The 15,819-nt window shown below is 41.1% G+C and overlaps 1 protein-coding gene across 3 annotated transcripts in view; it reads right to left on the bottom strand.

The window, feature by feature from the left end:
* Window positions 1-15,819, bottom strand: part of F13A1 (coagulation factor XIII A chain) — a 115,755-nt gene that overhangs the window by 17,780 nt on the left and 82,156 nt on the right. For all 3 annotated transcript variants that reach the window (XM_018077674.3, XM_018077675.3, XM_008934485.4), the window contains 3 exons: window positions 12,269-12,376; window positions 9,650-9,824; window positions 4,661-4,799 (listed from right to left, as the gene is read on the bottom strand). In XM_018077674.3, the coding sequence (XP_017933163.1) occupies window positions 4,661-4,799; window positions 9,650-9,824; window positions 12,269-12,376 (422 nt within the window). The remainder of the gene's footprint in view (window positions 1-4,660; window positions 4,800-9,649; window positions 9,825-12,268; window positions 12,377-15,819) is intronic.

Below are 15,819 nucleotides of genomic sequence, written 5' to 3'. Positions count from 1 at the left end.
CTACTTCAATTCTGTAATTAGGCAATGCAGCTTTTTCTATATTTTTTTCTATATTCATCTTAGGGACAGGACCTTTCTTTCTGGTTTCTGTTGGTGTAGTGCTGGACACAACAGAATGGCAATTTCTTTAGGTCTGCTGCCATGCAAACAACAAACTTTAGGATATCAAATGTGAATGGACAGAAAGACATTTCTTGTAAAACAGTCAACATTAAGAAGAGTAGGGATGAGGGGACATTTGCTTCTCCAAAACGTAGCAGAAACTTCTTTAGTAGAAGTGAGCATAGTTGAAGAGGTGGCTCTGCAACCATAATTTGTTAAACTGATCCTGTAATTCTTGTATTCTACAGCAAGCCTGAGACATTAAAGAAAGCAAGAATGGCAATACAGATCAATGTAGTGACCATTAAATATTTACAGAGATAATTACAAATAGACTAAACAAAGCAATGGGGAAATTAATAAAAGATGACCAGGTGGGTTTTATGCCTGGAAGACAGTTCAAGAAGGGCAGTTCATACTGTTTATGGGACAGGCACATGCTGGAAAAAGCTGCTGTCCTTTTACTAGCTAACAGGTTCAGGCATTGAGGTCGAGAGGGGCACTGATAACATTGTTGAGAAATTAGAGCAAAGGTATCTGGAAGTGAATAGGAAAGCAGAGGTCTCAGAAAGGCTTTCTGCACAGGCCTGGGCATGGGTGGGGTGACATCAAGCAAGTTTCTGTTGAGGTACTGATGTTGATCTACTTGGACCTCACAGTAGGAGAGAGTCTTGATTCCCATCCAAAAGAAATATTCTATAAGTGTCTTTATATCATCATTAAGAAAGACAAGGAGAACAAAGTAAGGGGACAGAGACAGTACTGATGGGCCCAAATCCGGCCAGCTTTATAAAAATAACTTTTTGCAAAGTCTGTGTAATTTTGTATACGTGTTTTGTTGGTGGTGTTGTTGTTTCCTATCCTGAGGGAGAAAATGATTTTTAATAAAAATAAATAAATGTCAAATAACATTCAGAGGGAGCCCCACACTGAGATTGATTGGACTAAAAATTCTGGCTCCAAATATCCCTGAAGTCTGAGAGTATTTAAAACCTGAAGATAGATCCGCTTCAGCAGTACAAGGCTGGAGTACAAGTACAATAGAAATGATATATTAATAGAGAAAAAGAGCTTTGCTTCCAGTTTTCAGGAGATTATAAATAAAATTGAGAAATGCATTTAAAAAAACCATTATAAATACCTTGAGCTTGTCCTCTTAAAAAAAGAAATAAAATAGACATTAAAAATAAAATCAAGGTTAAGACACAAGCCAATAAAAGTCGGCATGTGGGCTACCATGGAGTGTTACAGAGTAATGAAAAGAAAGGACACAGAGGAGAAATGAAAAGAGGTATATATATTAAGTTGTGCCCAAAGGGTTATGTGCACCATGTACTAATAAATGCACCAAGTGGATAAAAGGATGAACAAGGTGGTTCAAAAAGTATTCAAGCCAAAGAAAAGCAAATGTGGGATGAGAGGATGAAATGCTAGTGTAAAGGTGCGTATGGATTTCAGTGGAGCTAGGATGATTGTGGATGATCTGACCCTGTCCCAAAAGAATTGAAAAAAACAGGATTGAATTAAGAAGTCTTAGGAAACAACTGGGAAAAAGAGATGTAGGGAAGTAAAAGGAAATGTCGAAAGTGAGTGAGAGGTGTTATATACACTAGGTTAGGAGAAGGAGAGAAGAAGAGATGAGACAGTGAAAATTCTGAAGCATAGCAATGATCCCTTACTGGGTGTGTATGGACTGAGCAGTGAAGCAGCCAGTCACTAAGTCTTGTTTCACACCATTTATAGGCAGAGGAGGTTTCAGCTCTCTGAGCCATAGAAGGACTAGCCCCATGAGACGTACTGAGGTCCTGCTGTCTCATAGACCAGATGTAAAGGATCCTAAGAGGAGGAAACAAGGCAAATAGCAGGACCACAGCTCTGGATTTCAGGAGAATAGGCTAAGACCTGTTTAAGGTCTTGCTTGGAAGAATCCCATGGGAGGTAGTTCTGGGTAGAAGATGGATCCAGGAGAGCTGGTTGTTTTTCAAGGGTCATCTCCTCCAAGCTTAGGAATCATCCATCCTTGTGTGCAGGAAATCAACCAAAAGTGGTACAAGTCCACAAGGTGGTCCCAGTTAAACTCAAACATTTAAAAAAAAAGGTGCTAAGAAAGAGGGGGAAGTGACCAGAAGGAATACAGAGTCACTGTATTGAGCATGCAGGGACAGCTTTAGGAAAGCCAAAATACAGATCAAACAGAGTATGCCAAGAAACGTGAACAGCAGTAAGAAAGACAAGTACATCAGTATCAAAAGGAAGACTACAGAAAATGCGGGGCTGCTGCTGAACAGGGCAGGTGACCTGCTGACAAAGCATTAAGAGAAGACCAAAATATTCAATGTCTTCTTTACCTTGGTTTTTACTGCTAAGGTTTGCCTTCAGCAATCACAGCCCCCACAACCAATGTGAAAGCTCGGAGTAAAAAAAACTTACCATCTGTAGATGAGTAACAAGTTAGAACTAGTTAAACACACTGGATACACACAAGTCCAATGCATCTGATGGAATGAACCCAAAAATGCTGAGGGAGCTGGCCAATGTCACTGTAAGACAACTCATATCTATCTTTGAAAGATCATCGCAATTGGAGGAGGTTCCTGAGGACTGGAAGGAAACGAATATCACTCCATTCTTCGAGAAAGGGAAGAAGGAGTATCCAGGGAGCTACAGACTTGTGAGCTTCACCTTGAGCCCTGGCAAGGTTATAGAGCAAGTTCTGGAAAACATTTCCAAACATATTAAGGACTAGGTAATTGGCAGTAGTCAGCATGGATTTACAGGCAGCCAGGTTTACAGGCAGCCTGACAAACCTGATAGCTTTCACTGATGAAGTGAATGACTGAAAGGACAAGGGGAGAAGAATGCATGGAGATTGATCCTTTTGACTTTAGCACCATCTTCTAGAACATTCTCATAGACCAACCCTTGAACTATAGGCTAGACAAGTGGACAGTAAAATACACTGAAAACTGGTTGAACTGCTGGGATCAGAAGGTTGTGATTAGTGGTGTGAACTCCAGCTGGAGCCTAGACATTAGTTGTGTACCCCAGAGGTCAATACAGGGTCCAGTACTATTTAACAGCTTCATTGATGACTTGGATTACAAGACCCACTGCACCCTCAGCAAATTTGCTGATATAGAAAACTGGAAGCAATAGCTGATACAACAGAGACTGCACACAAGGAGAAGGTAAAGCAGCTGAGACTGTTCAGCCTGAAGATGAGAGGGCTCAATAGGACCTTATCCATGCATATAAATGCTGGATTAGGGAGTTGAGGGAAAGAAGACAGAGCCAGACTCTTCTCAGCAGCCCAGTGACAGGACAAGAAGCAACAGGCACATACTGAAACACAGAAAATTTTGTCTGAAGATCAGGAAACACTTTTTTACTGTGAGAATGGTTGAGCCCTGGCATCTGTTTCCCAGAGAAGTTGTGGAGTATCCATCCTTGGAGATACTCAAAGCCCAACTAGATATGGCCCTAAGCAACCAGCTCTAGCTAACCCTGCTGTGAGCAGGACTGTATGACTTCCATGGGTCCCTTCCAGTCTCAACTACTCTGTGATGCTGTGATACAAGCTTCAGATGTAAATGAACTTAATTGTTTTCCTTAGATTTCCTCTTGATTATGGAAATCACATAAAAGAGGTTACAATAACAGGTTCAGTCATTTCCTCCACCACATAATGGGTTTATTACAGTTTTAATATAAAGACTTCCATAGATTAATGAAGCATGCTGATGAGCAGCTATGCTAATGATTGAAGATATCATTGACACAAATCAAGTATATTAACATTGAATAGGATGAGTATCTCCTGAATATAAGAATATAGAGGTCATATTCACTGCTTCACTCTGAGGAGGAGGGGCTTGAGGGCCAATAACCCACACAGAGCATACAATCAATAAATGCTACACTTCTCCTGTCAGACAACAGACAGTAAGAATTTGAAAAGCCAGTTAGAGGACTGCCTTCTGCAAAAGAATGTGTAAACTCTATTTATTGGTCCTAGGGAGTTTTCTTATAAATCTGGTGATAGAATTTCAGTATCTTGTACGATACCTTAACTTGTTTCACTTTTTAAGCTGAACTGGATTTATTTTGGAAGGTACCTATGCAACAACAATTGCATGTACACAACGTAAAACCAGTCTATAAATGTGGAAACTGGGAACAGGCAAAACAAGAAGAATATTTTTCCATATAGATTGAGGTACACCTTTGAGCCTGGCTCCAGAAGGATGGAAGTGCCCATCGTACCCCTTTCCATTTTTAGAAATAGCTTGGCCCGAAGGAACACCAGCCCATTCCAGCTCTCCTCTGGTGTGCTTAAACATACACTGTATGGTAACAGTACTAGCAGGATCCCCCAGGGTTTGCTTACTCAACAAGCACTTCATATTAGTCAGCCCACTAACAATCCATTCATTCTGTTTTACATAAACTAGCAGTGTTCTTCAATGCACAGAGAAATAAATAAAACATAGGCATTGCCATCATGTTTTTTACTACTTATATCATTGACACATTAAAGGCATTTTCCAGGAAGACTCACCAGACAGAGTCTTTTGTAAGTTTGGTGTCCACTTTTCCTTCCTCATCCAGAAAGAAGTCCAACCGTAAATTGGCATTGTTATCATGGGCAGAAGAGTAGTTGGTGATGAGTCTTGCAGGTATCCCCAAGCATCTCAGGACTGTGGCAAAGACAAAAGTGTGATGAGGAGGACAAATATGAAGGCTGTGTTCATGGATGACAGGATGAGAGGACAGAAACTATTAATAACTAGAATAAAATGGGAAAACACAGTCAAAACAACCCAAATAATTCCTCCTATCTGTCTTTATATAGCACTTGGTAAATATTTTATTTGGTCCCAAAATGATGAACATTCAGGGTATGTGGTGGTACAATGGTTATAACCTAAGCAGCTAATTACCAATAGTTTTAAAGCAGCCTTCCATAGCGACCACACTGCAGCCTTTCAGGACAAAGCTGGTGCAGTGGGTCAACTGCATGACCAAATGTGGTACAAAGAAAAACAAGTCTGAACTTGCAAGAAATGCAAAATATGTCAGGTCTCTTAGTATGAGTAACTCAGGAGAATCATGAGATTATGCTAAAAAGAAAATTAACAGAAAGTATCTCCTTTTGATTGATTTGGAATTTTCTTGTTTCACATCTGCTGACAGGAGGGATCAGGAGTACACAAAGAATAAAGCAGAAAATTAGTGCTAGCAATGGTGAAAAGCTGCATTGTTTGCAACTGAAATGACAGAGCTTGAGCGTCTGAATAAAATGCATTATATAATTCATAATTAATATTGAATGTTAAGTAATAGTATTTGAGAGCTAACAGTCCCTTCCCATAAAGGATCTTAAAAGGAGGACCAAAGAAAAAAGCCCCTGGCCCTAAATCTCAGACCATCACAATGTAACACTGGTGACTCTTCTCACCATTTGACAAGTGGTAGATTTGGGAAATGTGGAAATGCTACAGCTATGTCTGCAGTCTGCAGTAGTGCATCAGTAGGCACTGATAAATAGGCATGGAGCACAGCCCTGAGAGGGGAGTAGGGTTGCAGGGTGACACATCGTCTCAGCTTCTCCAGATGACATATTTTGTTTCTCAGCCAAAAAAAGTTCCTTTTTTTCCAATTTAGGAGCCAACATGGTTCTGCAGAAAACAGAGGATGTCTGTTGGGTTTTTTCCCCTCTTCTTTTTTTTTTTTTTTTAAGGGGAAAGATTTTTATTGAAAATCCCATTTAAAAATAGTTCCAATGCTGCAAAGTTGAACAGCTCTTCCTGCTACTGCTGGGTTTTGTATATTCATTAGTGTCACTACTGTGACTCCCAATAAAGTGTAACACTGCACATTCATTTCAAGTTCCTGGATGACAAATTACCTGGATGCATCCAATACCATATGTACCTATTGATTAAACTTAATTCAAGTGCCCTCCAAGGCTTCCAGTGCATGAGCCATCAGGGCTCATTGAAAATAATTTGTCTGACAATTTCAAGATTAATGACCATTTCTCGAATGTTTTAGCATTTTTAACGGATGAATATCCAGAGCGTACATTATAGTAACCTTGGAAAGCTGGACTGGTCACAATAATAAAACATTGGCAGCTGAGGGAGACTCAAAATCACCTCAAAACAACCCTGTTAGTTGCACATGACCGTTTGGACCTTCGCTGTCCTCTCTGTAGTGATCAGCAGCTGGATATATCAGTGGCTATCATCAGATTAGCCACTGGACATTTCCATTTCATAAGTCTCGACAAACTTTGTACTTCAGCAATCCTTGCAGCAGTACAAAGTGCCAGATCTCTGACTTGACTAACTTAGTCAGCAAACCAAGTCTAGTTTCACCCCAGATAAATACGCCTCTCCATTTAACACAGCAGGCTCCAGGCCTCTGCTGCATCGCCCCAGTTTCACAGTGGCCTGCAGGCAAAATATTGCGTAGTGGTGATTCAGGGCCATTGCAGGGGGAAGGTGGGAGAACTGGTGTTTGTGTCTGTCTGTGATCTATAGAAATCCAGATAAGGCAACAGGCAGAGAAGACAAAGTGGGCCATGGAAGCCACTGCGAGGAATTCCTCCATAGGAAACATTTGCATGAGCCTTTTTAAACCCATTATGTTGTGCAGAGGCTGAGGAGCATCAGGTACAGACCACGTAGCCTCAGACAGTGAAGGAAGTAGATATCTCTCAGGTTCTTTGGATGTGGGTGATTGCTCATTATCCCACTGCTCCAGGAATAAAATTAAGTATTTCATGTGTGAAGGACACAGCACCTGTCAGCGCCTTCCCAAATCAAAACAGGAGCCTCTTCAAATACATGAAAGAATCTGGACTTGCAGAAAACAGCTGACATTGTCCCATGCAACATCCTTGTCTCTGAATTGGAGAAACACGGATTTAATGGATGGACCAATTGGTGGATAAAGAATTGACTGGATGATTGCACTCAAGAAGTGGCTGTCAATGGTTCAATGTCCAAGTGGAGATCGGTAACGAGTGACATTCCTCAGGTGTTGGTGCCATTTAACATCTTTGTTGGTGACAGAGACAGTGGGATTGAGTGCACTGTTGGCAAGTTTGCTGATGACCCCAAGTTGTGTAGTGCAGTTGACACACTGGAGGGAAGGGATGGCATCCAGAGGGATCTTGAGAGGCTTGAGAGGTGGGCCTGTGTGAACCTCATGAAGTTCTACAACGCCAAGTGTAAAGTCCTGCACATGGGTCAAGGCAATCCCAAGCAAAAATATGGCCGGGGGAGAAGTGACTGAGAGTGGCCCTGAGGAGAAGGACTTGGGGGTGCTAGTTGACAAGAAGCTCAACACAACCAGGTAATGTGTGCCTGCAGTCCAGAAAGCCAACTGTATCCTGGGCTACATCAAAAGCAATGTGGCCAAGAGGTTGAGGGTGGTGATTCTGCCCCTCTACTCTGCTCTCATGAGACCCCACCTGGAGTGCTGCATCCAGCCCTGAGGTACCCAACATAAGAAGGTCACAGACCTGTTGAAGCAAGTCCAGAGCAGGGCCACGAAGATGATCAGAGGGCTGGAGTACCTATCCTATGAAGACAAAACTGAGAGAGTTGGGCTGTTCTGCCTGGAGAAGAGAAGGCTCTGGGGAGACCTTATAGCACCTTGCAGTACATAGAGGGGGCCTGTAAGAGAGCTGGAGACAAACTTTTTACAAGGTCATGTAGTGATAGGACAAGGGGGAATGGCTTTAAACTGAGAGAGGTGGGGTTTAGATTGGATATTAGAAAGAAACACTTCACTATGAGAGTGGTGAGGCACTGGAACAGGTTGCCCAGGGAAGTTGTGGATGCCTCATCTCTGGAAGTGTTCAAACCCAGGCTGGTTGGGGCTTTGAGCAACCTGGTCTAGTGGAAGGTGTTCCTGCTAACAGCAGGGAAGCTGGGACTAGATGATATTTAAGGTCCCTTCCAACCCAGATCGTTCTATGATTCTATGCAAAGCAGAGAAATCTGAAACTCCATCCCCCACTGCAGCTGTGAGAAGCGTGTGCCAGCAGAAGGCTAGGCGGTCAGAAGACAGCTTTATTTCTGAGGTCCTTACTCCTTTGAATAGTTTTTGAACCACCTCAGGTAACCAGAATGAGTTATGAAATTTAGTTATCCAGACAGGAGGAAAACTATGTACAAAATGAAACACATACAGAACAGGCAAAAATAAAGTGAAAACACAGAGATGCCCAAAGCTGCCTGGGGGTGAAGAACCACTCTTTCAACTTATCATTCATTATTCAATTTTCACATTTCCTGTGGAAGATGGGTGATTAATTGCCCTCATTTTTTATAAAAGTATAATGTGAAGAGAAGTATAATGTGATTCCTTGAGAAAGCAACATGTGACAGTATTAAGGTACATAAAAAAGGGAAAGGTTTCACAGAGAAATTTTCTGTAATTTCCTTTTCACATCTTAAAGACATGGACCAAATCTTGGCTTCAGCTGTGGCTGAAAAGTACTTCATGCAATGTAGGCTCCAAGCCTGCAGAAATACACATTGTGTCTCCCTGCAACACGCTGATATGGTCTTCCCCACAGTCTGATGCTTAAATGCATATATTGTAAGTGCTTCTCAGGATGATCATCTCAGCTTAAGACACTTACTTTTAGTCTCTGTTCAGCTTCTTCTACTGGCCTATACCACAGGCATAGGAACGGTTTAACTGGCTTTATACTGATGTTTGACATAAGCATTGCTTCTAATGTCTGGTCCCTATTACCTGTATAAAGCACATTTGCTACACTCTGAGAGTCTTTCCTGACTGCTAATACGCTGCAGTGTGTCCTGTGTATTAGCAGATGATGTTGTTAGAAAGTGCTAGATAGTAAAAAAATGGGACCAATTCAATGCCACTTTCCTCACTGGGTTTTATGACCCGCAACACTCTGCAGAAACACTAGAACTCTAGTTTGACCAACTCTGTTTAGACTTAACCTTGTAGTGCTAGACAATTAATAAACTAGGTCAGCATTTTCTTCATTCTTCTGGCTCATAAACTCTGTAGAAAATGTTAACAGTGCTCAGTAGACAGGTGTAGGGACAGTTCATCTCAATTTTTCTAGGAACAATCCTCAGTAGGTGAGATTTGGCCTTTCTGCAGCAGAAACACGATTGCATATCCCATATTGGATAGTAATTTAATGTTTTAGGTCTAGATGACAAGCACCCTGTTCATCTAAGATTTCTTGACAGAAATGTGGACCATACCAAAAGACTTAACTTTCTCTCTCACAAACTTACCCTTGTGAGTCACTGAATACATTTTACTGAACCCAGAAATAGTTAACAGGTTTGTGTGGAAGAGCAGCTGAACTGAAGTACACAGCAAAGTTTTATTTGAAGACCATCTATTTTAGCCATGTATTTTTAAGCCTCTGTGCTATTTATTCCTGAACAACACAGAGTCAGGAAATATTTTAGTTAGTTTTACCTAAGAACTCTGTTAAGTAAGAATTGCATGGCAGCATGGAGATTTTCTCACTGATACCTACATGTGTTGAAGACACCAGCAAAGACCCAGCACTGGCCGTATCGCACAGGTTGCTTAGAACTGTAATACTCCAAGAGAATGTCCACACTTCCTGTCCAGGCTGAAGGTGCAACACCATAATCATATGAATTGTTCCAGGATCCAGCAATCACACCATTATCGTCCCTGGAGTTGATCTAAAGTCAAAGAAAACGAGCGTTAGGGATGTCAGAGACTGAATAATAAAAAGCTCCTTAACTCAGCAGACAGATACGATAGGAGAGACTGAACATAGCCAGTTTATGCTAGAAGTAAGATAAAAATATTTCATTATGAAGGTAGGGGATAAATAGAAGAATCTTGCTAAGGACCTTGGATTCTCCATCACTGAACAATTTTGAATGAAGGTCAGACACTTAAAAATAATGCTGAAATTAAATCACCACACTGAGTATTCATGTTGCCTGTTTAGTAAGTTTTATTTACATTAAATGTGCTTACTGATATGTATTTTAAATAAACACAATCAGTTATACACTGATAAGCTGTATTCTTTCCTAACATCATTTGGTTTTCTTTCCATATCAGTCCATATTTTAATAAAATCACTCCTGATTTGCAGCAGACTGAGAGGAAAACCAGTTCACTGTTATTTTTAGAGTAGAAACTAACTCTTTTGGTCCAGCACACATGAAAACAGGAAGGAATTTGCTGTGTAAGTTTTCCTCTGGTAAGATTATACAAAGCAGAGAGTTTTGCTGACTAATGGCTATACTGATAGGCATTAACGAGCAATACATCTCCTAGCTGCAATTTGAACCAAACCAGTTGAGGCTGTGCAAAAAGCTCATTCGCTCTGTACCTTTTAATTATGCAAATGCGGAACAGCTACACACCAGCCAAATAAATCACAATTCTCATTTGAAAGCTTTTGGCTGCATTAACTACTGTTTTATAATTAGAAAATCGACTTCCTGTGAACTCTGGGACTGAAAAAAGATAAGTATTCAGAGTCATAACCAAAGGATTAAGAGGTTGTGCCCATCTCACTGGTGTGGGAAACATGCCAAGAAAAGAAATCTTGAAGGACAGGGCAACATGTTGATCTTCTGGCTCTCCCATGGCTGTAAAGGATGGAAGAAGATAAGGACTCTACCTGCTTTGCAACACAAGGAAGCCTCAGAAGGAATCCAGCATGGGAGAATGTCCTCAGACTAGCTCAGCTCTACCACATTTCAACTTGAGCAAGAGTGAGGGTAGGGAACACAGGCTGAACTTTAGCACCTCCTGACCACTTCTTACTCAGGTCCAGATTTCAGATGACCACACCCCCAACCCAGCTATGGCCTAATTCTGCAGTATAGACCTAAAGTACATAGGCTCCTGGATTTCCAATGGTGAGCTTCTCTACCTCTCTAAAATGATTCAGTGGCTCAAAACTTAACTAATATCCAAGCCCTCTTTGGGTTCTTAAACTTCATGCTATTCTGTCTTGAGGGCCTCCATGGTCCCTACATGAGGGACCTTTTATATCTTCTAGCCCAGAGATGAAGGAACCACATTCAATTCTTACCTCTATCTGGAGGTCTGAAACCATATTTCTAGTGTCTGGAGTGAAATAACTAAAATGTTAAAAGAGAAAGAGAAGTGGAGGTGTTCTCAATACTTCTTGCTGAAGCTATTGTATGTAACGTGATGCTATGCAAGATTGAGAGGCTGGAGATCCCCCTTCAATGTCATCTAAGACAAAGAGCTCATTTTCTTAAAGCCTGGGCAAATGCTATAACAAATGGGTTAAAGGATCATCCATCTCCAGCAGCCACGTTTTGTGGACAGTCTATTTTAGTAGCTGGCTTGAGAGAACATCTAATTAACTAGCTCAATGACTAGAGTATTATTCTGGGAAGCAGAAAGCATCAGTTCAGACCTCGAATAAGACAAAGGAGAGGACTCAGCCTTTGTCTTCCACATTCTGGATGAGCCTAGCATATTGAATATTAGGGATGGGACTGCTCTTGCACCCACAGCGTGATTTCTGATGCCTAGCAACTGGAAAGAAAGGAGGTCTGGAAAGTCTTCTGTCTTCTCCTTGATTATTTTAGGTACTTTTGTTCTGAATGTGGCATGTTTTATGGACCCCATGTTTAAGAGGACAGTTCTCACAGTGTTTTCTTCTGGGGCCAAAGTAGCACACATATATGTTTGTTCTCAGCCTAATTAGGTCATTTGGGGCTTAAATCAGACACCCACCATTGCAGACCCCACTGAGGTTAGCACTGGAGTCCACATAAAGTCTCTCAGTTCCCCGGCCAAAATTCCACCCATCAGGCCACCTTATTGTCCATAGCAGAAATAGCTTTCTCAATTATATCAGCTACTGGAAAATGAGCATAGTGTCACAAGAAATACTTATGTCTGGAGTGCAAGGTCTAAAAGTGCCTTTCCCACACTGAGGCACCATTCTCAGGAAAAGGTCATGAGCCAACATAAATTGCTTCAGCTTTAGTGGAGCAAAATAAGATGCCAGACTCCAGAATGGACAATTGATTTGTTGTATGTTGGAGTGAGCACATCAGGGCATGAGGGCCAGTTAAATCGGCCTGGCCTCACTTCTGACACATATTATGCATCCATTACATACCACTGCGGAGGCAACACGACAGATTTTGATTGGGTTTCCACGCCCAGAGAGCTCCAGTTCTGCCTTATCCATCAGGAACAGGCAAGCATCCAGAATGTTTTCTTCAAACTAGATAAAAGAAAATAAAATGGGAAACAGAGGTAAAATTCTGGGAGGCACAGGCAAGGTTATTTTCTCCTGTCGTTGTAATAGCTAATCAGCTTCAAAATTAGCTGGTCAAGTCAAATTTCTACGTTTCACAATACAAGTTTTCTTCTAGAATAATCACCCATGTGTGGAAAAAAAAAAGGTGAGAGGCTGTAAGGGAAGAGAGTGTAATTTTCAATTCAACCTCAGTCCAGTTTCCAGAAGGTTGAAATGACAACACAGCCTTTCTGACAGGGCATAAAATTTTAAGTGCTAACAAGTATATAATAGGAGGATATTGTAATAATAACTACAAGAAGCTGGTCTACTTGGGAAGGACTTCATGTCCTTCACAGATTTGAAACCTGTTAATTTCAGGACTTCTCTGACACAGCCAGTGCATTGCTGAGAAGTTGAACAATAAGTGGTTTGCCAGTGTTAGTTTGAAGACACTTACCTTTTAAAGTTATTTTTTAAGTCTGTTTAAAACTGACAAGATAAAAGCTGATTATATAGATTAATCCTGATCTACAAAACTTAGACGTCAAAAACACCAAGTGACCTAAAGCAGTCTTCTTCAAAAATAGAATGAAAAGGTACGGGTTTTTTCGATCCAGCATGAACAAGCACAAGAATGAATTGAGGGCAGAGGTGCCTAAATAGACCAGAAACCATTTGTCACAGGACTTGCCCTGCAATGTATTTCATTTTCCTTAGGAGAAACTGCATAGCAAAGGAAAATACCTCTGTCCCCTGGTAAACGGTACGAGGCAGGGAAATGCACATTAATAAAACAACTATCTTCTAGATACACAAACTTATATTAACATTCAAGGCTGTGATAGGAACTCCATGAAGCTTGTCCTCTTGCCATGTTAGATTTTACGTTCTATGCTTGCATCCTGAAAGATATCATTCATACTAATATGATTTTTGCTCTCATGATACTCCTAATGCTGATAGATTTTGTAACTGTCTCCTGCCTGGCTTAGGACTCCTTGGCAGATGAGGCTGACCTGAGTTTTGCATCCTGAAGAAAGCGAGCAAGAGCCCAGACCAAGCTGCTAATTTGGCAACCTGGGGAAAGGCAGAAGAGAATGAAGAGCGAGGTCAGAGAGCTGAAAAGGAAGCTCCAAGGAATAAAGATTCCTGCTGATACTGCAAGGAAGTGGGCGGGATAGTGGTGACATTCCAGACAGCAGCTGAACTCTGGAATAAGCCAAGAAAGAGGAAGCACCATTATGTTCCACCACCTTCAGCCATTTCCTGGCCAAAGGAAGTCCTTTTCTTTGCCTCTGCCTTGAGCCTACATGGGTCTTATTGCTCAAGGTACCACTGCTGTATGGATCATTTTCAGCAAATGTCCCCCAAGGCAGCATATCTCTCTCATCATCACCCACACTAGCACTGAAGCAGGCATTTTTCTCTGAAGCGGGCATTCACTAGTGAGTAATGCCTTATAGTCTAAGCCAAACTGAATTCATGGTGTTTGGGAATAGGGAAAGAGGGATTAGTGTTTCTCAGAGATCTACTTCTAATCATTCCTGGGAAACTTCATAATTGCACAATAGACTTTCCAGTCCACTCCACTGAATGTGATGTAAATAATATTGGTTGAATGACTGTGTTTTGGAGACCCTCCTTCCCAAGGGAAAAACAGATTAGGACCCTCATAACCATTTTTCCTGCTTCAGGCTCACTTTTCTTCAGGTCTGGCCCAATGATTTATCACTTTCGCCAAGATCAAAATCTGCTTTCTGCACTTCAAGTAATCAGACTAGAGTTAAATCAATAAGAAGTTTACCCTGCAAATTAAACCTTTCTCATGTACAGTTTATGAGACACTGTCAATCTTGCCAGCATACACAGAAAGAATAAAGAGGAAATAAATTGCTATCAGGGTTGCTGCCTTCCGCCTTAGCATTTACAAAACAACATGAATACTTGTGAAATAACTGGATGAACAGAAGAAAGAGGACAAGCTGCAAAGTCTAGCTGCCTTACACTGTTGCAGTAGCTTAGGATGCAGAGTAGCCTTAACACTAAAGCCAGTTTTTCCCTTTTTGACTATTCAGGGATTTAAAAACATTAAATCAAACTAAATCAGTTTCCTGCTCTCACTCTTGGCATGAAAGTACTGTCTAGAGGGGAGTGGAATAGAAACATAGCAGTTGTAAGGCTGAACACCTCTGAAATGTCAGAGGAACTAGAGTAGCAGCAGGAAGACAAGACAGGGGAGTGAACCTGGGCCAGGCATGGGCACTACTTGTTCCATACAAAATAAATCAATGTCAAGACCAAAGAACTTTGGCAGAGCCACTTGGGAAAGACTGCAGATGGACAATAAGGCATGAGAAATCACACAAGCAAAGGAGTTCTGTCTTCACACAGAAGTGCCTTGTGTTACAGAGCAATGCACTTAGTCATGCTGGACTCCTTCATGCTAATCTGTTTCTAATAGATGACCTTCCATTTAAATCAAAGTAAGAGGGGCTGTATCACCTTTTGCACTGGCTGAATTAGGGCTGTGTTTCTCATAGGCAGTTGCAGGCAGATGTGATCTTGTTGCCCGTGGTCTGACCTGGACAAATGCATGTGCCATAAAATTACATTGGCACAGTGGGTTTCAAAGCTAAAGCAGATCAATGTGTGAACATGAGAGAAGTCACAATGGAAACAAAACTTTGTGCCCACCTGCTTTATGTTATTCTTCTCACAAATAAAAAAATCAACATTAAATGATCAGTATAGCAATCCAACTTCTGAAGTTTTTCAGCTAGAGAATTCCTATGTGTCTAGATTTCTTCCAAAGCCATATTTTCCCTGAATCCTCTGTGGAATTTTCTGAGTGACAGTTTCTTAGAAGGGATCGCAATCATGTTACAAGGAACACCTCCATCTTCATTCATTACAGCCATGTTTCAACTGTTGGGTTGTTTTTTCTTCCTCAGTCCATTTTTCTTGCCTTTCCTCCTTTCATGTTGATGCTGCTCATTGCAGAAAGCAGCTGTGAGAATCATCTCCCACTAGTAACCCAGTTTTGAACTGTATGTTCCTTTTTAATTTACAAGTTGAGTTAAAGCTTCCAGCTGTCACTGTTCAAAGCAATTTTTTAGTCTAAGACCATTACCATGCACAAGTCTATCTGTATTTTTATATATGACCATATACTTTTCACCTTAATGTGGCCTTATGCATTTTACTTACATGTAAAGGGCTATATATCACAAATATAAAAAGCATACTTGTATGATATATCCATAATACAGGCCTTGCTGCAAGCACTTTTACTCACTCACAGCAATGCTCTTATTCTTAACATCTAGGATCGCCAAAAATGAGGGAGATACATGTTTTTAATGGTTCAAAATGAGCAGGGTAAGATCGGGACCATCATGATCTTCATTTCACTGAAAGTAAGGTGA

The sequence above is a fragment of the Manacus vitellinus genome, unplaced genomic scaffold (genome assembly GCF_001715985.3).
Source record: "Manacus vitellinus isolate BGI_N305 unplaced genomic scaffold, ASM171598v3 scaffold_39_pilon, whole genome shotgun sequence".
Classification (NCBI taxonomy): domain Eukaryota; kingdom Metazoa; phylum Chordata; class Aves; order Passeriformes; family Pipridae; genus Manacus; species Manacus vitellinus.
Note: the sequence above shows the minus strand (reverse complement) of the source record. Positions and strands in the feature narration are given on the sequence as shown.